The sequence below is a fragment of the Onychostoma macrolepis genome, chromosome 05 (genome assembly GCF_012432095.1).
Source record: "Onychostoma macrolepis isolate SWU-2019 chromosome 05, ASM1243209v1, whole genome shotgun sequence".
NCBI lineage: Eukaryota > Metazoa > Chordata > Actinopteri > Cypriniformes > Cyprinidae > Onychostoma > Onychostoma macrolepis.
Window position 1 is genome coordinate 14,002,186 of NC_081159.1, and position 23,668 is coordinate 14,025,853.

Below are 23,668 nucleotides of genomic sequence, written 5' to 3' on the forward strand. Positions count from 1 at the left end.
GAACTTCATATATCATAATTACAGCTTGACTGGAAATGTGTGTGTGTGTGTGTGTGTGTGTGTGTGTAATTTAAAAAAAATACAACTTGTAATACAAATTTAATGTAATTGAAAACATGTACTAATTCGTATTTTTATGAATAAATTTCGTAGTTTTAGATTAACAAGGACTACACAAAATCTACACATTATGCATTTGAAAAGTAGCAAAAAATATTATGATTATGAAGGCAAGGCAGAGGGAAAAGTATGGTAGAATATGTTGAATAATATCATAAAATACCAAATAAGGATGAAACAATCTAATAAATGAATAATTATAATATAGCCTACCGTATATTATAATTATTCATTCATATTATATACGTGTGTTGATTGGACATCAGCAGGAACATCCGCTTAAATGACAAGCACCGAAACCAATGAAACACTTATCGCCGCTAGAGTGGTTTGGTTATGTTCTGAGGTAAATTGTAATATAAGAGAACAACGTTTAATACTAATAAACGTTCAAATCCATTTTCTATATCCTCATTTTTAGATAAATGGGGACGTTTATGTAAACGGCAGTTGTGTGTTTGAGTTGACATGCAGATTTGTCCCGCCCAAGTGAGCCAACGAGCCAATAAGAAACACTGTTAGGCTGCCGTCTGCGCATGCTAGTACAAATAGTCAGGAAGTTGATGCACTGAATGCATCCATCTGGGCATACGGGACACTGGGATGTCATCTGCAGGTGATCCGCTCTGACACAATGCAGTCTTTGCACCACTGATGTTCTGTTTTCAGTACAGAACATCAATTCTGTTTGTTTAACTATCTTTTATTGTGTTGCTAAATCCAAGATGCAATCATTATGTAACAGATGCGATGTCAACTTTGTTTATTTTGCTCTGCTTGCGCTTTTTGCTGATGCTTTTCATGCCTTTATGAATCTTTTCTTACGTTTTGAGGAAAATTTTAATGGGAAAGTCTTGCTGTATACATTTAACAAGAGCTAAGTCGTTAGAGACTTTACATTATGCACATTGTTGTCATGAGAGCAGTAACTCATGACATGCCTTTATGTATATTTTAAACGTGATTAACGTTTCTGGTGTATCAGAGAGAGAGCACTGTACAATCCATTCTCTTATCTGATTCTATGCATACATTATATGTTTGTACATATTATAATTTCTGTTCTCTTGCTACTCCAGGTATTAGAACAAAAACACAGCATAAAAATAATGTAAGTATTATGTTAAATAATGTCAGCAAACATGAATCATAAATAGTGTTTGGGATTAGTATTTTTTTTTTCTTTTAGAAATTAATGCTTTTATTTTATTTTAAGTCCTTTCCTTTAACTTTTTATTGTTTAAAGAATCTTAAAAATGTATTGAGGTTTCCACAAAAAAAAAAAAAAAGAAGAAGAAGAAGAAGAATTGTTTCTGAAGCATCATGTGACACTGAAGACTGGAATAATGGCTGCTTAAAATTCAGAAAAAAATAGTTGTTTTAAACTGTAATAATATTTGACAGTATTACTGTTTTTAACTAGCATAAAAATATCATGTTAGTATTATTTAAAAAAATAATGTCATACAACATAGAAGATTGTATTATTACACCCTACTACAATACAAATCCCCAGATCTTTTTGTTTTGTTTTGTTTTTTCTGTTTCAGGATTGCGTTGAAGTGCTATTTCTCTCTTCCAGTGGTGGCAGGGGCATTATTAGTGGGCCTTCCTTACAGTGTCTCTCTAGTTGCCCAATGGCTCTATGGCTGGCCCAATAAACCAGGGTACCAAAAATATATAGAGGCTCTCAAACCAAGGTGACATAGCATAGCATTAACATTTTGATGTTACTCTACTTTTATTGTTGGCTATTTAATGATGCTGATGTTTCTTGCACTCCTGCAGGCGCATATACTGCCTTACGAGAGCCGTGCTGGAGATGCTGAAATATCTGCAGTATGGCAAACTGTACTTTCAGTGGAAACTGTGGTACAGTAATGACAAAAATAACAAGCACTATGTGAAAGTTAGTTCTATTTTGAAATTCCTGTTAATGTGGTTTACTTAACCACAGGGTGCACAGTGTACTATGCAGTACAGAGATACAGAGATAGAGTTTTTAAGAAACAAAGCTACTGTTAAATTTAGGAGAATAATATTTTTTTGTATTACTAAAATGTATTTTGGCATTAAAATGAAAAATTACATGTCCCTTTTTGTTATACCACAGTATTTGATTGTGTTTCTGTCCTTTCCTAGGGCATAACCTTTGGTCGACGAGGGAACAAACTAGATTTATATTATTCACCAAGCATGGACCATTCCGATTCTGCTCCTGTACCGGTGGTTGTGTTTGTGTATGGAGGTGCCTGGGGATCAGGAGACCGCTCCATTTACTGTCTGCTAGCCTTACAAATGGCAAAAGAGCTTAATGCCTCTGTCATTTGTCCAGATTATTCCATATATCCAAAGGTAAGACAACATTATATTATACATTTATATATTTAATATTATTGATATTTTTAGTGTTGGTGTTTTTTTTAATTGTTTTTCAGGGAAATGTTTTAAATATGGTTCAAGACATCAGTGACAGTTTGCTGTGGGTGAGAGAAAAGGGACAAACATTCAATCTCGATCAAGTAAGTTAATATTGCATTACAATGCCACTTAAGTTTGACTTTAATAAATGCACTTTTGCTCATGGTAAATATTTAATTTAATATCTAGCACTTTAATTTTTCAAAGTGCTTGTACTATACGCTACCATTCAAATGTTTGGGGTCAGTAAGATTTTTTCTGAAAGAAATTAATACTTCTATTCAAGAATGCATTAAATTGATGGAAAAATGTCACAGTATTGTTACAAAAAAATATATATTTTAAATAAATGCTGTTCTTATATGATGTTCTCTCTCTCTCTATAACTACTGTATTTCAGCAGCAACCAATTTCAACTGATCGTAATAAGAAAAGTTTCTTGAGCCCCAAATCAGCATATTAGAATAGCATGTTTTTGTGAGCATAAAAGAGCATAAGAGACTTCTTTCAAAAACTTAAAAAAAAACGTTCTGCCCCCAGACTTTTAAACGGTAGTTTATATTTTCCACATGTAAGTGATAAAATAACTTATTTTTATGCAGGAGAACATAATATTAATAGGTCATTCAGCAGGGGCTCATCTGTGTGCCCTTTCCACACTGTTTCTGGTGAACAATGCAGAAGAGCTGTTCATTGAGACCAACATACAGAGAGATCTTGTATCTGCCATTAAAGGAATCATAGGTAAATCAATGTGCAATGTTTATTATATGTGGCTATTCTATTATGATTGTGTATAATTTAGCATAGCGGTTTCCCTGTTGATGTAGCTGGTTCTTAGTAAAATCTTGATTTAGTATTTTGGTTTTCATTCATGTTGTGACTTTTTTTTAAATTTTAAAAAAACATTTTGTAATAGGTTTGAGTGGCGTTTACAGTGTAATGGATCATTATAACCATGAGAAAATGCGGGCCGTTGAATATGTGTCAACTATGCACAAAGCAATGGATGGTGTGGAGAACTTTGATTATTATTCACCAACATCATTACTCAAGAAACTGAATGAAGATCAGTTGAAACGGTATTGTTATTGTTATTTTTATTCACATATTGTCAGTGTCCAACAGCTGAAGCAGCAACACATTAACTTGTATGATTTGTTTCACTATAGTAAATTGTTTAAATAAGATGTTACTGTTATATAAGGTCAATATTTTCGTCTGTTTGCTACTGTAGTGCCATTATTTGTTAAGTTACAAATGCAGTTTACCAAGTAAAAGTCACTAGTAGGGTACAGAGAGATACAGAATACACTGAGGCTTTTGATAGAAATTCTTTGTGTTTTATCATTTGCTATGGTTTTCATGCAGAGTTCCTCCAGTGGTTTTGCTCCATGGAACCAAGGACATCATAGTTCCGGTGGAATCATCAGTGATGTTCTCTGAGCTCCTCACAGCCCTTTCTATCAGGATGTCTCTCTATCTAATACCTAAAATGAACCACACAGAGATGGTCACTGACCTTATGGCTCCAGACAGGCACTTTTACCACACAGTTTACGGCTGTATTAAAAAGGAGTACAGTAAATTTCAAGGTTATGCTGATTAATATTTTTCATTCAATTCATTACTAATATAATTTTCCATTATTCCAGACAGTCATTATATGTTCTTTATGTAATTACTCGTAAGTTTATATTCAAGTTCTAATGATTTCTTCTGAAATGTTTAATTTTAATTAAAAAATGTGTTCAATAACCCATTATACAAGATGGCAAGGTGAAAGAAAACAACTTCTGTGCTTGTTATCTGTTAATAAATTCTGTTAATGTTTAATTAAATGTAAAAAGAAAAGATTGTTTCAATTAAGACAAAGAATAAATAAATATAAATATACAACATATTTTTGTGTTTGAAATGTAATATGGATGTAGACATTCTTACTTTGTATTTGTATAAGTTGTGTACATTTTTCCTTAATATATTTATTTAAATAATACATAATTGTTTCTTTTTGTGTCCTAATTACTGAATTGTTTGTTACATATTCACAGTTAATACCATATATTAAATAACATAAGCTTCAGCTGGGCATGCTATACAAATATTATTGATTTATGTTTGCTTTTGTCTTTATTAGAATAAAATGTTGCTACCAAGAACACAATAATGTTCGTATTTGGGTGCTGAGATTAAACCATTGAATATTCACCTCATAAGTAAAATGCTCCTCCTTAACGTGGGGGCATACAGGTGCTGATCATATAATTAGAATATCATCAAAAAGTTGATTTATTTCACTAATTCCATTCAAAAAGTGAAACTTGTATATTATATTCATTCATTACACACAGACTGATATATTTCAAATGTTTATTTCTTTTAATTTTGATGATTATAACTGACAACTAAGGAAAATCCCAAATTCAGTATCTCAGAAAATTTGAATATTGTGAAAAGGTTCAATATTGAAGACACCTGGTGCCACACTCTAATCAGCTAATTAACTCAAAACACCTGCAAAGGCCTTTAAATGGTCTCTCAGTCTAGTTCTGTAGGCTACACAATCATGGGGAAGACTGCTGACTTGACAGTTGTCCAAAAGACGACCATTGACACGTTGCACAAGGAGGGCAAGACACAAAAGGTCATTGCAAAGAGGCTGGCTGTTCACAGAGCTCTGTGTCCAAGCACCTTAATAGAGAGGCGAAGGGAAGGAAAAGATGTGGTAGAAAAAGTGTACAAGCAATAGGGATAACCGCACCCTGGAGAGGATTGTGAAACAAAACCCATTCAAAAATGTGGGGGAGATTCACAAAGAGTGGACTGCAGCTGGAGTCAGTGCTTCAAGAACCACTACGCACAGACGTATGCAAGACATGGGTTTCAGCTGTCGCATTCCTTGTGTCAAGCCACTCTTGAACAACAGACAGCGTCAGAAGCGTCTCGCCTGGGCTAAAGACAAAAAGGACTGGACTGCTGCTGAGTGGTCCAAAGTTATGTTCTCTGATGAAAGTAAATTTTGCATTTCCTTTGGAAATCAGGGTCCCAGAGTCTGGAGGAAGAGAGGAGAGGCACACAATCCACGTTGCTTGAGGTCCAGTGTAAAGTTTCCACAGTCAGTGATGGTTTGGGGTGCCATGTCATCTGCTGGTGTTGGTCCACTGTGTTTTCTGAGGTCCAAGGTCAACACAGCCGTATACCAGGAAATTTTAGAGCACTTCATGCTTCCTGCTGCTGACCAACTTTATGGAGATGCAGATTTCATTTTCCAACAGGACTTGGCACCTGCACACAGTGCCAAAGCAACCAGTATCTGGTTTAAGGACCATGGTATCCCTGTTCTTAATTGGGCAGCAAATTCTATGGGGTATTGTGAAGAGGAAGATGCGATATGACAGACCCAACAATGCAGAAGAGCTGAAGGCCACTATCGGAGCAACCTGGGCTCTCATAACACCTGAGCAGTGCCACAGACTGATCGACTCCATGCCACGCCGCATTGCTGCAGTAATTCAGGCAAAAGGAGCCCCAACTAAGTATTGAGTGCTGTACATGCTCATACTTTTCATGTTCATACTTTTCAGTTGGCCAAGATTTCTAAAAATCCTTTCTTTGTATTGGTCTTAAGTAAGATTCTAATTTTCTGAGATACTGAATTTGGGATTTTCCTTAGTTGTCAGTTATAATCATCAAAATTAAAAGAAATAAACATTTGAAATTATATCAGTCTGTGTGTAATGAATGAATGTAATATACAAGTTTACCTTTTTGATGATATTCTAATTATATGACCAGCACCTGCATGCTTAAAACATTTATCTTAGGAGTATAATTCAGTTAAAATGGACAATTATAGCACACAAAGCACAGGTATATGATCTATGATAATAACGTTTTAAATATACATACATGTACAGTATCTTACAGAAGTGAGTACACCCCTCACATTTTTGTAAATATTTTATATATCTTTTCATGTAACAACACTGAAGAAATGACACTTTGCTACAATGTAAAGTAGTGAGTGTACAGCTTGTATAACAGTGCAAATTTGCTGTCCCCTCAAAATAACTCAACACAGAGCCAAGACCATACAACGGTTTAACAGGACAGGTTCCACTCAGAAAAGGCCTCACCATGGTCGACCAAAGAAGTTGAGTGCACGTGCTCAGCGTCATATCCAGAGGTTGTGTTTGGGAAATAGAGGTATGAGTGCTTCCAGCATTGCGGCAGACAGGGTTTCCGCGGGGTCTTAAAAAGTCTTAAATTTAGTTGTATCAAATTTAAGGCCTTAAAAAGTCTTAAATTGTACAAGAAAGTCTTAATTATGATTTCAAGAGGTTTTAAATTTGGGGATGGAAAGACCAGAATTGCGATATGGCTGAATGTGACTATAAAACTTCAAAAGACTGCGATTTCATGAAATAAACATGAGCGCTCTAAGTTCAAAGTCCGGTGCTGCGATTACTGCCTTTACCGGGAAAACCGTCATATTTGTGCCAAACGCGACACCTGCTGTCAGAGAATGAATCAGTTCACATGGGTTTAAACTAGTGCGCGTACGAGTGCCTTCTTTCACTGCGCGATTCTATTAAAATGCATTTAGAATGATCACATCAATTAAGATATGGGGGCAGAAAATGTATTGCCTATATTTATATCATTTCATATAGTTAATATCACACGAAGAGTTCTGTTTTTTCTCCAAAAGTCAGCATGATTACAAATGTGATATTGATTTTATGCACCAGTTCAACAAACAAGAAGTTAATATTAAGAGACTTACATTTTAGACACCATATTTCCTGCTTTTGCTCTATTTCGCCAACAAAAATCATTCCAAACAGCTACAGCGCTGTTTTTGCGTCCCCGACACTGATCTATATATAATGACTTATAATATATATATATAATGTTCTCTATTATAGATCAGTGGTCTCTGAGCAACATGCGGTGTTTCGTTCCTGAATGAATCAACCGTTTAAATGATTAGGTTCAATCGCAATGACTCCCTTATTAACAGTAAATTGCTGCCACCTACTGGCGATTATAATTTCACATTTAAAGTTTCTTCATTTTTAAATTAATTTCAAACATCGGTTTTCAACGTTTTTCAAATATCAAAACATTATTTATGCATTTGTAACCGCAGGTTAGCATTCTATGTCCCTCTGAGCTGCATTAAATCGCGTGTAAATGCATCTAAATGCCACTTCAGATGCATTGCAAAGATAAATTTTGTTGATACTGATTTCATTTGCTTGGTAACAGCCCAAATGCAAGAATTTGATTCAAAAGATGATGCACACTTTTAGAAAAAATGGCTTAAAGGTAAAAAAAAAAAAAACCCATAAAACTTATTGGAAAAGATTCATTTCTATCACTGCTGTGAACTGACCACACAGAATATGAAGAATATCAAAAAAAATTAAGGAGTCAGCTGTCCACGGTATGTCCACGATATAATTTTTTGTCAATATCGCACACCCCTAATTCATGTTATTTCAAGGAAGCCTCTTCTTAAGATGATGCACAAGAAAGCCTGCAAACAGTTTGCTGAAGACAAGCAGACTAAGGACATGGATTACTGGAACCATGTCCTGTGGTCTGATGAGACCGAGATAAACTTATTTGGTTCAGATGGTGTCAAGCATGTGGCAGCAAACAGGTGAGGAGTACAAAGACAAGTGTGTCTTGCCTACAGTCAAGCATGGTGGTGGGAGTATCATGGTCTGGGGCTGCATGAGTGCTGCCGGCACTGGGGAGCTACAGTTCATTGAGGGAACCATGAATGCCAACATGTACTGTGACATCCCTTCGGAGACTGGGCCCCAGGGCAGTATTCCAACATGATAACGACCCCAAACACACCGCCAAGACGACCACTGCCTTGCTAAAGAAGCTGAGGTTAAAGGTGATGGACTGGCCAAGCATGTCTCCAGACCTGAACCCTATTGAGCATCTGTGGGGCATCCTCAAACGGAAGGTGGAGGAGCGCAAGGTCTCTAACATCCACCAGCTCCGTGATGTTCAATTCAATTCAATTCAAGTTTATTTGTATAGCGCTTTTTACGATACAAACGTTGCAAAGCAGCTTTACAGGAAATTAAGTTTCTACTATATATATGCATATACATACGCACACATGCACATATATATATACATACATATATACATACACACAGAAGAAACCCAATATATTTAAGTTATGACAGATGTCGACTCCAGTGCAGCCTGTGAAGCTCTGGTGAACTCCATGCCCAAGAGGGTTAAGGCAGTGCTGGAAAATAATGGTGGCCACACAAAATATTGATAATTTGGGCCCAGTTTGGACATTTTCACTTAGGGGTGTACTCACTTTTGTGGCCAGCGGTTTAGACATTAATGGCTGTGTGTTGAGTTATTTTGAGGGGACAGCACATTTACATTGTTATACAAGTTGTACACTCACTACTTCACATTGTAGCAAAGTGTAATTTCTTCAGTGTTGTCACATGAAAAGATATAATAAAATATTTACAAAAATGTGAGGGGTGTACTCACTTCTGTGAGATACTGTATAATAATTCAATACATTTATATATTGATTGCACTGGAACTGTAACATCCACATCAGCATCATGTAAAATTGACATTCCTTTCTTCTTTTACTGCTGTGGCAGCTAAGTACATTAAACACACACTATAAATACCGCCAGAGTGACTTTCGATTATTACTATCTTGCTTGCTGACCAGAGGCAAAAAAAAAAAACAATCCTCAAAACGACACAGGCAACAGCATCGTTATGACCAGCAGGTGTCGCTGTTTCCCGTGTAATCCAAGCGCTACAGCGAGCCCTGTGAGGCAGCGTCTCCCACACCGCTGAGATGAAGTAGAGCTGGAGCTGGGACGAGCTCGAGCCTGTGTTGTTTGGGATGTCGAGGATTAAATATGGCCACTAGCTAGCTGATATAACAGAACCAGTATCCGCTTCAGAAAGCCCTGGCATCACCCGTGAAATATGGATGGGAAGAGCGCAAGAGGATCTCTTTAGAGCGGCTCTCAGTGAAGCTTGAAGACATCGGCTGGTCTGGTGAGTTCTCATGGATATGCGGATACACTGGAGACATGCAAAACACATACACACTGCCCACTGGCGCTAGCTTTCTTCCTTCAAAATACAGCTCCCTTTCCCCATTTTTACATCTTTCTAGAAATGTCAGGATGTTATTCGCTTTATATAAATGATAGCCTATGCAGTCCAGCTTTGTGAAAATGAAACGCACAGTTCGGCATGAATCGGTTGTGTGTAGCCGGGGCTAGCTGTGGCTAGGATAGGAGGACTCCGCTAGCCTTGTTAACGTTAGCTGCAGGCAAATAATCATTCATGTGGAGACAATTCACAAATACGATCCTTTATTATTACAGACCTCGAGTTAATCATATGCGTGATTATAATTCCTTATTTTGAGGTTATTTAGGCGATGTCTGGTGCGCTGTAATTGTCTTGAAAGCTCGCACTGTCACTGAAGATATCGACTCATCCTCGACTGTAACGTTACGGAATTTATTTGTGGCTCCTGTCAGTTTACAAACATCCCAACGTAATAAATATAACAATATAGTTCTTAATAGTCTAGTCTGTTTTACGTGTTACTGAACTCCTCGCTTGTGTCATTTCCATTTTCCTGTACTTATTTTACATGGTCATTACTTACATTCTAATTTATAGATTGTATATTTTATAAATCGCGTATATTGTGTATAACGTAGGTTTCTTACCTTTCTGTGTTTTTTTTTATATGCGAAAAACTGTACAGTGTTAACTGTCTGGCTGCTAATTTACACAAATTTCTCACATTGGATCAATCGTTTGTTTGTCTGTCTGTCACAAGGCAGACGTTTCATTGAAGTGTAATTGTAATCAATAGGATTTTACTGAAATTATGAATATTATTTCTTGTCTGTTTCTCTGTCTATTTATACATCTGTTTATCTATGAGTCTCATTCAGTGAATAACATTAGGCATGGACTCATTAAGGCTGTAACTAATCCCAATAATGTCATAAGTTGTGATATGAAGGCCGTGGTGATTTATTGGGACACAGTGTGATGGTGAAGTGCTGGGCAGCTGCGTCAGGTGAGAGGTCATGGACTCATGAACAGCAGTGTGTGGTCTTGACACCTCTAGGCTGCTCATTTATATGCCATTTAATTTGTGTTGTGTGTTTTGGTGAGGGTATGCAGAGCTGTGAATAAGGTTAGAGATGGGCTGTGATTGTGGTTTTATTGTATAAACAATCCATCCGTTTGTATTGTGCAAGTCATTGAACCTGTGCTTTTATTCCAGAGCCATCATAATATTGGCTTGTGGCCATATCAGCCACGCATGACCTAAATTGCACCTGTTTTTAATTTTATCTTTACTATTAAATCTTGTTTGATTTTTATTTGTTGTCGGGGTTTTTTTCCTTTATGTGTGTCACAGTTCTGTTCATGTGTTCATTTTACATTTAAAACGTAGCCTAGGTCATTTAGGAAGTATGTAGAAAATGTGGCTGCTGAAGTGTATGTGAAATTATGAGGTGTATTACTTGATATTGTCTCGTGCAGTGGACTTCACAGGGTATTTGGCCATCTTAAGTCAGATTAGCAGTGAGCAATAATGTTCAGTTTGGCATAGGAAGCAAGTGTACACCGATATATCGCTTTACAGGAAGTGGAAAGGGAAATTTACGCACCACATACTCAGTGCTACAGGACGTTTGGCTAAAATAAACACAGTGGAAAGGAGTTGATGCTCTGGAATTTTTATTTAACGTGCAGTTGTTTTCACGTATAAAACACATTTGATACAACAGTTACAATGCTGTTAGTATGATCATGGGTCTCAAAACAAAAAGAACCATTTAGGCTGTGTCCACATTAATCCAAATAAAATTGAAAACGCATGTTTTTCAATATATTTAGGCCTTTCGCCCACACTAAGACAGTGTTTTTGTCAAAAATATATAAATAAAATAAAACTGAAAACACAGTTTTCATGTTGTAGTTAATGGAGGCATTTGAAAAAGATGACACGTTTAGTCATTTAATGTATATTGTATGGTATAATAATGTTTAGTCATGTAATTTGTAACGTGCCTACTATTCACTTATAATTGAATAAGTATGAAGGAAAAATGTTACTTTTTGTACGATCTTCATAAGACATTTCTGCAAATATGACAGAAATCACTAGCAATTGCTGTCCTACATCAAAAGAGGATGTTGTGTTGTAGACCAAACATGGAATGTTTAGAATGTTTTGAATTTGCAAATGTGGACATAGCCTTGTGTTTTTTTTTTTTTTTTTATGCATTTAGCAGAAGCTTTTATCCAAAGCGACTTGCATTGCATTCAAGTTACAGTTTTTACATTTTATCAGCTCTTGCTTTCCCTGGGAATCGAACCCATGATCTTCGCGTTGCTAGCGCCATGCTCTACTAGTTGAGCTACAGGAAAGCTGTTTTCATATTAAACATGGCGAAAAGCATTTATTACAAAATGTAGAGATCTCCAGTATGACTAATCCGATTCATTTGAATATTTAATAAGCTATTTTTTTATAGCAACACACTGAAATCTATTCACTACTTTACATTTCTGTATGTGCATATTAAAACATTGGGGAAGTGTTTTTGTCATGTGCTCAGTGTGTAATGAGCGGTGAATCAGCAGCACACAGCATAGGTCACACATTACACATGTGATATTTTACCCAATACAGACTTCAAGCTAGTGTTGCCTAAATGACGTTGTTGGAAACTTCACTCACATTATATGCAAAGAAAGTATTTTCTCTCATGATTCAGTGCCAGTAAAAACAAGTCACCTGGTCAAGCATCGATTGTGCTTTTTGAGGAAAGATTCTCTTAACTGAGGACATCATGAGCTGGTTTTGATCTTTATTTCTTTAGACTGCTGCTCAGTGCTTTGCTGCAGTGAGATTTTCTCTGTTTGTGGTATTATTGTTTTTATCTATTTGAAAATAGCCTCGATTTGAATCTACAGTGGTGTCTCGTGTTTGTACTAGATTGTAGATATTGGATAGTCTGTTTGTGTTATTTCAGTCTTCAGTACACCGTGTGTATATCCTCCGAATCAGATGACTGACTTCTCCTTTTCAAGATATCCACATCTCTCTCCTTTGTGGACAAGAGAGTTATAACCCTGATCTGTTGATCGATTTTAATTTTTTTACAGTGTGATCATTTCATAACCGCCATCTGCTCTTTAAATGTTATCGACAGATCCCCCTGTACTGCCGATTTGGTATCTCCTGGTATGACTCTGGTCACCCCCCCATGATAAGGCCACGTGGTAGAGCTGGTGACAGGGAGGATCAGCTGTGCCAGTCCCTGCAGGCTGCTTGGCTCTCTGGTGCACAGGTCTCCTGGCAGTGCCAGCGAAGAACGTAAATCGGTGCTCACTCCCACAGCGTCCTATAAATGCTCAGCCTTTTCTCTTTTTCCTAGTCGGCACGGCACAGATTAACAACGATTATTTTCTCAGCAATCTTTCGATCGAAATTGCGTCGGTAACAACAAGGGATGCTCGCAGAGCACAGGGAGAACAGCAGGTATGGAAAAAACATGTTTGATCAGTGTGTTTCCATAGTGACAAAGCGTTTGTTTACAGTTTGGAGCCGTGTGTCATGGATTTATTTGCTGCGATGGTGGTCTTGAAATGGCTTCTTACTTTCTGTAGAGGATCCTGGCAGCACTTCGCTTCACACATTTTTGGATTCCACGTGAGATTCGTGTATGTGCTGTCATAGTTTTTATGTAATTAAAGGCTGTGGAAGGTAAAACAGATGAGTAGGCAAATGACAGATGGTGAAATGATGGTGCCGTTCTTCCCGGAGGAACGATGATGTGGAGCAACAAGAGGTTGCTGTGAGTTTAAAATGTAAGAAAGGGTTATGTCTCTTTTTTTTGTTTGAAGTAATAAACTTCTTACATCAGGCATTGTGGGCGTAAATGATTTCTTCACTGCTTCATCATGGCAGTCATCCTTTTTTCTGGGAATTGTAATTTTTTTAATAATTTTTTTTTTGTTTGGAAGGCACCTGGCTCCTGGCTGTTTGTTTCGAATCAGGTCAAGACATGTTTGAAACCAAGGGATTCATTAGACTGACTCATTCAACACTGTGATTTTCACAGAAAGGGCTCTTGATTTCAAAATATGTGAGGGAACTGTTGGTTAATATTTGGATCATTTATTTGGATCGTGTTCACAGCCATTACATCACCAGTTTATGTGTGCTCTTCCCCAGTGTTGTAAAAGAGTTAAACCGTGATTTACTGACTGTGGCGAAGATTTCAGTTAAACGTGTGCTTACAATATCTTTGTTCAGGTATAAAATGACCTTATACAGTGGTTTTAGAGTCTAGATAAGTAGTAATTTGTTAATCATTAGGTTGAATGCTAATTACCATTACCTTTCTGCATGATGTCATCTGTGGTGAAATGAGTTTCACAGGACACTTTTACCATACTTCAGTTAAAAAAAATAACAGCTTTGCAAATGTATTCCTACTCAACTTTTGCGTTAGTACTGATTTTGTTGAGTGTTGCATCTCTTGTATTGATATATTTCTTGTGCCATGCACTGCACAGCATTTGGACTTGTATTACACTTTCTTGTTGAGTCTTGAGGGTTAGTCATAGTGCTTGACTTGTATTGATAAATGAAATATTTGAGGGTACATGCACTTTCTTGTAAGCCGCTTTAGTTCAAAAATATCTTCCAAGAACTTAAATGTAAATGGGGTAATTAGCTGTTAATGGTACATCTGTTATGAAATGGCAAGCCTGTAAGAGTACAGTTTAAAAGGAAAGGTTATGTTGTTGTTGATGATGATGAAAGAAATTCATACTTTTATTTAATTAATTAACCAAAAGTGTCTGAAGTTGTTTTATAATGTCACAAAATATTTCTCTTTCATTTAAATGAATGCTGATCTTTTAAACTTTCTGTTCATCAAAGAATCTTGTAGTTTACATAAAAATATTAGGCAGCACAACTCTTTTCAACATTGATAATAATAAGTTCTTGAGCAGCAAATCACCATTAGAATGAGTTCTGAAGGATCATGTGACACTGAAGACTGGAGTAATGTCTGTTGAAAATAGGGATGCAACGATTATAGATTTTGTTGGTACGATTATAGTCTGAGGAATAATCACGGTTACACGATTATTATGATTATTATGCATGTATTCATTTCACAACATGAAATCACATAAACACTCTTTAGATATTAAAGTGTTATTGATTGCTGCCTTTTGAAACAGAAATAACACAGTAAACAATAATACAGCACAAAAAAAAGTACATCTCTCCTATTGGAATTAAAAAACGTGACCTCTGCTCTGTAAACATCCATGTCAGTATTTCCCTTTTGAAAATAACGAATGGAAATAGATCACAAATGTATTTGGTGTTTTCATTTTGTATATTCTTTCTACATTTCTTTTGGACCTGAGGTACAGAACTTGGAAAGATGGTGAAAAATAAATTGACTTATGAATAATACTATAACAGGGATGACTAATATTAACTTTATCCCACAGAGGGCACTGTTACTAATGAGGGGAATAAACTAAACTATTATTGTAATCAACTGTCATCCATACTTATTCATTTTAATAATATTTATTCATCTGATTTTACATATGGCCTGAGAAAATGTCTATTATTTTGGTTTGTGAGATCGAGATCGAGCTGCCCACACAAACATTTAGGAGGACCGAAACGTGTTGTCAACGCTGCCCAGCGACTTTCATTAATAAAATAGCTTAGATACTGGATCGCTACATTATATTAATCAGCAAAGAGGGGGTAAAATGACTGTTTAAATAACTAAACTCAAATCTTCATTGCTTAAAGTGATGCGCAGATGCAGGTAGGCTAATTCACACACTCTCTCACTGCACCATTTCATCTCTGAAGCGGGCAGAATGTTAGAGCTACCGAACTTCGCGTCAGGTGGTCCTTGCCTTCACATCGTGCATTAAAATCGTTTATTGCACAGGAGAACAGGTTGGCTAGCCGTGCATTATTCCTTATGTATTCGCTCTTTAGCAAATTTTACGGCACTATTTAAATGACGCCCTGGTCATTCTTGGTGTACCCGAAATGGTCCCACACTATCGACTTCAGTCATTTCTCTGGTTGAAATAAAGGATCACTGTTTGGTTCCTCTGTCATAGTTAATCTAGTAGCCTCCGTGTCTCTGTTAAGCACGGCATTTTAAGATGGTGCACCGCTAGTGTAACTTTGTTTTCATTTTGCTCGTTTCAACAGTTCCATTCCGTGCAACAGAAACACTCGGTGTAGCCGAGCCTTTACGATTAATTAACCGTGACGTTTTAAAGCACGGTTAATCGTAAAACCGGTTAATCGCTGCATCCCTAGTTGAAAATGACTGTTACTTTGCCATCTCAGGAATAATTTACATTTGAAGAAATATTGCAATCATTATAAATTGTAATTTCTGAATATTTCTGTTTTTACTGTATTTTGCTTTCAAATTTGTTAAAATCTTGTCTACTTAAATTAGACATTTGGACTAGCTTTTTTAAAAACAGGCTTGTGTGATTTTGCACTTTGCTATGTTTATGTTGTGTTACTTTGTTTTTGAATTACATTTTAAAGTTGTAACTGCTGGCACATTTGAAAGGGAAAAAAACAATAACAAAACCAAGTGGCTATTGACCGAATATTGTAGGAATGAGGTTTATGTGTGTTCAGGAATCCAGTGGGCTGTTTTGTAACGGGACAGCTGACACTGTTGCTTGTTGTTGACTCGTAGCCTGTAGTCAGTGGGAAATGTTCACTCTCACTTCGGCATTTCCATCACCCATAACAGTGACAGAGATGTGAGGGTTTTGTGTTTACGTCACCCAGTATTCCCAAGAGTCTTTGAAAGGCTTTTGAGGAGGCTGAAGCTTTTTTTTTTTTTCCCTTCTCCGAACAGTCCTTTGGAACTTACTTTGCTTTCTCAGACAGTCATCAGACCTGGCAGCCCTCTAAGAAATGCTATGAAAGACTTAAAGCGTAAAAGGCTTAGCCACATTTTACTGAAGATTTCATGTCCCAGCAACCTTACTCCCCACCGATTTACATCAAATCTGCCTCTGTAAGGCAGGATTATTCATTGAGGATGGGTAAATAGACTAAAATGGAATAGTTTTTTTTTTTTCTTTTTAGAAACACCTGTTAATTATATTTCAAGTTACAACCGCTGTCTGAACACAAAAACATGTTCTGATTATGTTAATTAAAACAGTAGAGGTTCTCACAGTAGCTATTTCACCTCTTGTTAAAGTAAAAGGCATTTTTCTTGGTGAAGGGCTTTTTTTTAATGTTACATACAAGACGGAAAATATATAATGAAAAAAATAAACTCAGATATCAACCATTGATACCACTGATAAACTCTGATACCATTAAAGCACAAAATTACTTTTTTACACTGTTATTTTGAAACTGATTTTAAATTGAACACAAATTGATTAGTTTACACACACATCAGTTGGTGATTTTATGAATGATAATGATTATTACTCACAATTTATGCAAGCATTCAAGGCTCATCCATCTCAATACAATAATGGAATTCATTGGAATTAATGTCACATATTTTTAATTTTGGTTAAGATGGTGTTCCCCCTGTTACTCACCAGGGGTGCATTTCCCAAAAGCATCAATAAACAACTATGGTCGCAAGTTCCGTCATCACCAACATAGTTCAACGATTCAGTATTTTCCGAAACCATAGTTTAAACGAATATTTACAATCAGTGTCGCAAACAGTACAGCTCTCGACCTGTGGTTAGAAGCGTAGTTTCTTGTTAGTATGACATATGGACTATAAAACTATAAATTCTGCTCTTAGCAGAGGTTGTGTTAGACTTTAACATTGTCCGTCATTTTGACAGACAGGGTCGTAAAAAATCTGTCATAATCTATTATTACCCGTAATTTTAATTTTCATATTTTAATTGTAAAAACAAATTTAATTGCTTTTATTTTTGTTCACAATTTCATTTTTAATAATCAACCTAGAGGACGAGCACATAGGCTTATGCATTTATGCGTCACTTTTCATGTTCAACACACACCCCGCAGTGACAGCTGAGGCCGCTAAAAACAACGAAATATGCTAGGGCTGGGTAAAAAAATTTCGATTTTAACAGATTCTCATTTTTATCAACCAATATAGATTCTTAAATCCCAATCGATGCTGTTTTCATTTAATGAATGCACAGAACATACAGTATAGTGCGCCTCCAGTAAATCGCAATAGGCTAAGCTTTGTGCGTTGTTACTTTTGATATGAAATACAGTCTCAGATTTCAAATTATGTCCATTTTATTAGGAAATTCAAGCAATAAATAACGTTTTTGTGCTCTTTAATGTGATCGGTGTAGACACCTCAGATCAAGCGATTCAATTTACTATACTCGCCTGTGCGTAATCAAAGGTATAGCAAAAGACTAGTGAGTTTTATTTTTGTTCTGGAGCTGTTGATCCCGTGCTCTGCTGCCACACTGGACAGGGGTGGGAATTACAGTTATGAATTACAATAGATCACCCTCAGTGTAATCTGTCAAAGTGACAGACGGCCTTCAGATTTTTCCGTCACTGCTAAAAAAAAATTCTGTCAATGACGGAGAATTTTCGGTTAACGCGATCTCTGGCTCTTAGGCACACTAGCAAGCTAACATGCAGTACAGTCTATCTCTGCCATTTTATCTAAATATAAATGCATTTTAATCAATGTATTTTTGCGCATCCTTAATAAGCACCGCCTAAGGGAACCTGCAATGAATCACAGGGAACAAAAAATAGTAAATTAGTCATCAGGTGCTATGTTCAGCATCTTATGGCACTTATCCACTGCGTGGTACGACTCGGCTCGGTTTGCGTTTCCACTACAGTTTTATCGCTTTAGAGTGGGTGGGATTATTCACATGTCATTATAGTTGCGCCGCCTCTACGGCCGTGACTCCTGGAAATTTTTTTCATTCCGCGTTGCTCCATCAAGCTCTTGCTGGATCTGCTCCTTGGCTAACAACGAGGGGAACGTCTGTACTTCACTGTAAAAAGAAAAAAGAAAAAAAAAAGTTCAGCCAACTTAAAATTTTAAGGCAACCAGCTTCAGCAGATTTTTGAGTTTGCTCAACTTATTTTTGTGGGAGATTCTCACATTTTTGTTGTATAAACTTAAAACAACAAGTTGAGAAAACTCAAAAATCTGCTGAAGCTGGTTGCCTTAATTTTAAGTTGGCTCAACTTTTTTTTTTTTAACAGTGTTCCTCAAAAGACAATGAAACAGCCATTTTTTGGTTGTTAAAAAAAAGGTGCACTCATTCAAAGCAGTTGCATTCGATCCTTTACTGGCTGTGCTGATTTAAATCTAGCGGGTCTGATGTGGCTTGTCGCAAGTTCGCAGTGCCGATTTTGTCTGGCCAATCAGTGATCAGCAGAGTTTACACGTCCCGTTTTGGTAACAGTACGGTTCGCTTGGAACCTCGGCCGAGGTGGTACTAAAAAAGTGCCATATACCAGGTACTGTACCCAGTGGAAAACCCCCCAAAAGTGTACTGAACCGTACTGTGCCGTACCATGCAGTGGAAAAGCGCTATTAGAGATCTCTAATCAGTTAAACAGCAGAAGTTATTACTCCACCACATGCATGTGATGTCATTAACAGTGGCCCTATATTGTTGAACTAATGTTGTTCAAATGATGGAGATGCAACAGTGTTCGGGAAACAGTCGTGACTAGCTAGTTTGTTAGCTAGTTTGTTTCCACAACAATCGTACTTTGGTGGTTAATCAGCGAGCTATGTCATTGTATGGGAAAGGCACCCCTGTATAGGATGATAGGGGTACTTGACAACTGTCATAGATAAGAAAGGTCTGGAATGTTAAAAAACAAAAACTGGTCTGTTAAAACTTACGTGACACTCATGTTGCTTTAACCAGTAGGAGGCCAAAGCATTTGTATGTCAAATTTAGTGTTACTGTTATGTCCAGCTAAATTGTGCTCGTTTTATTTGATGAAAAAATGATTCAGGGTATCTTGAGAGCTCAGCATTCTCACTCTTGTAATAATCAGAATGGTGACTGATATCTGAGAAACTAGTAAATGAGCTCTGAATGTTTAATGACTAGGGAAAGGAGCTGCTCCTGATGTACAGGCCTAAACACTGTTGTACTTTCTTACTCAGCAGAAATGGTAGGTGTTTCACATGCAGTTAGTTCTGTACCTGAAAATAAGAATGATTGGGTTGCAAAACTGCAGTTGACTGTAGGTCACATGAGAGAAATGCTGAGCAATTTTGTTTTAGTTGTACAGGCCATGTGGCATTTTAGCAACTTTTAACTTATCATCTCTGGTCTGTTTGGGTGAATAGATATTTTTGGATTATTATATCCATTTTACTGAAGCACAAGGCCATAAAATCGTGGAATAATAACCATTTGTTTGTTGGAATAATATCCAAAACGTCAGGGACCTGGATACAATGCAGATATTTTTAGTTAGGTGGATGCAGTCACTGTTGCTTTTGGTCGTCTCATGTTTCCCGTCTTTAAGCGTGGCTGACTTTCTTAGTGGCTGTAAATGTCTGGGGTCTGTTCCTGTCTAAGAATCTGCTTCAGCTCACAGATGTTGAGCTTTCTGCTGAGGGCATTGCTGAAACATTCATATTTTTTATAACCGCACTGACTGGCTCAAGCAAATGTCTGTCAGATGTGTGTCCTACTTTACCCATGTGCTCACCGGCTTGAGCGGATGATGTAAAGGTCTTTTGTGATTAAAGCTTCATTGTTTACCCCAAAGTTTGTAACCATTACCCAGTTGGATCTGATTCATGATCTCAGTGTTTGTAACAAAGCAACGCATAGGAAGACAACCATTTGTCCACACTGTTTCACCAGGAAGCACTGTTTGTTCATGGGAAATGAAATGAAATAAAATAAAATAAATGCAAAAAGACAAATATTATTTGCGATATTTGCCGATACCTCAAAAAATTCTATGATACAATTTCGATTCGATTCGATACAGGAGTATATCGATTAGAGGTCGACCGATTCATCGGCAACGATAGTTGATTGCCACAACTATCGGTTATCGGCAAAAATCCATGCCGATAGTTTTCCGGTTTGCAACCGTTGCTGGAGTGGCTGAGAAGGGTCCGCTGGCATTATACAGTGCGAGAGCGGCCTCTAGAGGCAGAAATCACTGACAGCACGTGTTGTTTATTTTGACACGTGACACTGCGCACTGCACAGAGCGGGAAACTCCAGACTCTCATTTAAATACAGCCGACAGAAAAGCCTGCCGCGGAACAGAGCGCCATTCACATAGTTTTCTATTAAATTACATTATATTTGTCCCAAATCGTTGTGAATGTACATAATGACTTCACCCTAATTATGTATTGTGCATTTTTCAGCAAAATGTTTGTCTTTCTGTGGCTCTAATAAAGTCTGTATACTTCATATAGAGAGCTGTAATACAGATTGTGCGTTCTCTTTCCGCTTGCTCTGTTTTTTTTTTTTTAAACAATGAACTTCAAACTCATTTATGCCACAATGTTCATTCTTGAAGCAAACTTATGTCCGTTTGGTTATTAAATAAATTATTTTAGACCTCCACTTGATTTGAACGCAAAGCGTCTGGTGTGTGTGTGTGCGTGATACCTCTGAGTTCTCCTAGACGCAGCGCTGCGCTTTTGCCCAGTGTGTGACTAACCTTTTTTTGTTTTGTTTTTGATTAGATAATTATCAAGTGTTAAAAAATAGAAGCAAATAAAGTGTGTGAGTACACATACAATATCCATATGTATGTAATTTTAATGCTATGGCCTTGTGTAGATATTTAAAGATGGCCATGACTGTTGAAATTAAACGGTAATACTTAACAATAAGAGTTCATTCGTAGTATTAATGAAAACTGTAGAAGTATTGTTCCTTGTTAGAGTGTGTTCATTTCAACATTCACTATTAGCTACTAATAGGCTATATTTTTAAATTTTAAAGTTTCTTGTTTTAACATTAGCAAACTATGAAATAACTTTAATGATTGGGCAGTCCTTATAACGAGTCCTGATACGTGAGTTTGAACGAGAATGCACGCGTTGGCGGTAGGCATGGGACGATAACCGGTTTCAAGGTATACCACGGTTTGGAAAATTCACGGTTTCAAAACCACAAAAATTTTCCGTTATACCGTTCCTGCGGTATGCACAGTTTTTTTACGTGTCGTCAAAGACGGAGAGTGCAGGACTCCCTCAGTTGTGAGCAGTGAAGAGCGTAACGAGTCACACGACCCCTCCCCCTCCGGTTGGTGCGAGCAGTAGTCAGTGAGAGTAACCTGTGTGTAAGATGATGGCCGAATGAGGTGAATCCCTGGAACTTTTTCCCCTGTTGAAAAAGGCGAAGTCTGCCGTATGGAAATTTGTCGGGTAACGTAGACCAATCATGTTCAGTACACGATGATGTTCCGTACAGATGACGGTTTGGCGCCGATCGCTAAATAAATACTTCCAGGTCGTACACAAACGATATATCTGTGTCGTCTTCATTTCTCCCTCTTTCACCTTCAATCAAGACAGAGACCCATTCGCCGGTTGTTTCAGTGTTGAAATAAATACTATTTGGCTTGCTACCGAGGCAGATAACATACCTAATTAACTAGCTAACGTCAACTAGTTTCCTCCCTCAAGTTACTTCACAGAGCGGGGAATAGCAGACTAAAGTACTACGTTTCTGCGATTTAGTACAATAAATTTAGCTGGTATCACGTCTATAATTTTAAGCTTCCTGCCATTGTTTACATCTGTTCAAAATCACGTCATTTAAAAAAGAAACAAACTGCTGGCTCAGGTGTCTTTGCCACTGTTTGAGTATTATACGGACTACAGAGACCGTGTGTGTGTGTGTGTGTGTGTGTGTGTGAGACACAATCGCGCTCTCTCCTTTGTGTATGTACACACATCTTTGTACCTCACTGCTCATAACTTGGACTGAAAGATGAATGTTCTATATGTTTCTTAAAAATAAAATATATTGTGTTCAGTGGAAAAAACGTTGTTGTTTTTTACCCAGACATTTAAAAATAACATATTTTAGAGCTGTAATCGCAATACCGTGAAACCGTGATATTTTTATCTAATGTTATCATACCGTCAGAATCTCATACCGGCCCATGCCTAGTTGGCAGTAATGCATAGACGGACATTATGTGGAAATGTGGACAGTGCCAAAATAAAGGTGCCTATCTATTTATACTACAGTTATTGATATTTTACGCGTGGCATCGATGCATCGTATCGTCAGACATCGTATCGATGAATCGTTACACCCCTAATGGTTACTGAAACAAAAATGCTAGATCTGGAGTGTGTTGATGATGAGTCTGAAGCATGAAACTAGGTTAGTGTGTACTTTTACTTTGAAGACATTAGGGGATTTCACACTGTTGTAAAGGACTCATTGGTTATTCAGTGTAGCAACACTTTTCCCATGCAAGGAAGTCAAAGTTAAGGATTATGCTTTGAAAAGAAGCAAATTTGCATTGCCAGATAGCAAGAATTCACTGGCTTCAGTTTACAGGTTTGTTGGTGCTTTCATTTATTAATTTCACCAAATGCCCCAAACAATTATAGTTTAGCTCTGGGTGATATGGCCATGTTTATTTGCTTATCAAAATTTTTTTTCCCCATATCATGCAATAATATTTATCACAATAATATTTTACCATTAATGGGAATAATAAAGGTATAACAGTAATATTCAGGTACAGAAATACCACAGAAACTGAATAATCTATTCATTATTATAATCTATTCATTATAAAATGAATGGCAGAAAGCAGCAGGTTTATTTAGGTTGCTGTCTCTTTAAGAGCTCATCTAACATATACTGTTAAGCATAAGTTTCATTTCTCAACTGTTTACTAAGGATGCACCGAATGTTCGGCAACCGAAATTATTTGGCCGAAAATAGCAAAAAAGCTCTTTCGGTGTTCGGCCAAATAAGCGAAAAGACCAAATAAATTGTACCGAACAATGATGTG

At 37.0% G+C, this 23,668-nt stretch overlaps 2 protein-coding genes across 2 annotated transcripts in view; both read left to right on the forward strand.

Moving 5' to 3' along the window:
• Positions 1-654: 654 nt before the first annotated feature.
• Positions 655-4,444, forward strand: si:dkey-193c22.1 (uncharacterized protein LOC567837 homolog). The gene is made up of 9 exons (XM_058776667.1): positions 655-736; positions 1,200-1,231; positions 1,671-1,820; positions 1,909-2,029; positions 2,263-2,475; positions 2,559-2,642; positions 3,144-3,285; positions 3,461-3,623; positions 3,913-4,444. Coding segments are annotated over exons 2-9 (1,113 nt in total). The 5' UTR covers positions 655-736; positions 1,200-1,229; the 3' UTR covers positions 4,151-4,444.
• Positions 4,445-12,907: 8,463 nt separating this feature from the next.
• wdfy3 (WD repeat and FYVE domain containing 3) overlaps positions 12,908-23,668 on the forward strand; it is a 78,786-nt gene continuing 68,025 nt past the window's right edge. The window contains 1 exon segment of the mRNA XM_058775444.1: positions 12,908-13,147. Within this exon segment, the coding sequence (XP_058631427.1) occupies positions 13,119-13,147 (29 nt within the window). The 5' untranslated portion in view covers positions 12,908-13,118.

Excerpts from the sequence above, each read along its gene's own strand:
- si:dkey-193c22.1 (XM_058776667.1), top strand. Across the intron at positions 1,821-1,908 it reads ATAGAGGCTCTCAAACCAAG|GCGCATATACTGCCTTACGA; the intron begins GTGACATAGCAT and ends GCACTCCTGCAG. Across the intron at positions 2,476-2,558 it reads ATTATTCCATATATCCAAAG|GGAAATGTTTTAAATATGGT; the intron begins GTAAGACAACAT and ends ATTGTTTTTCAG.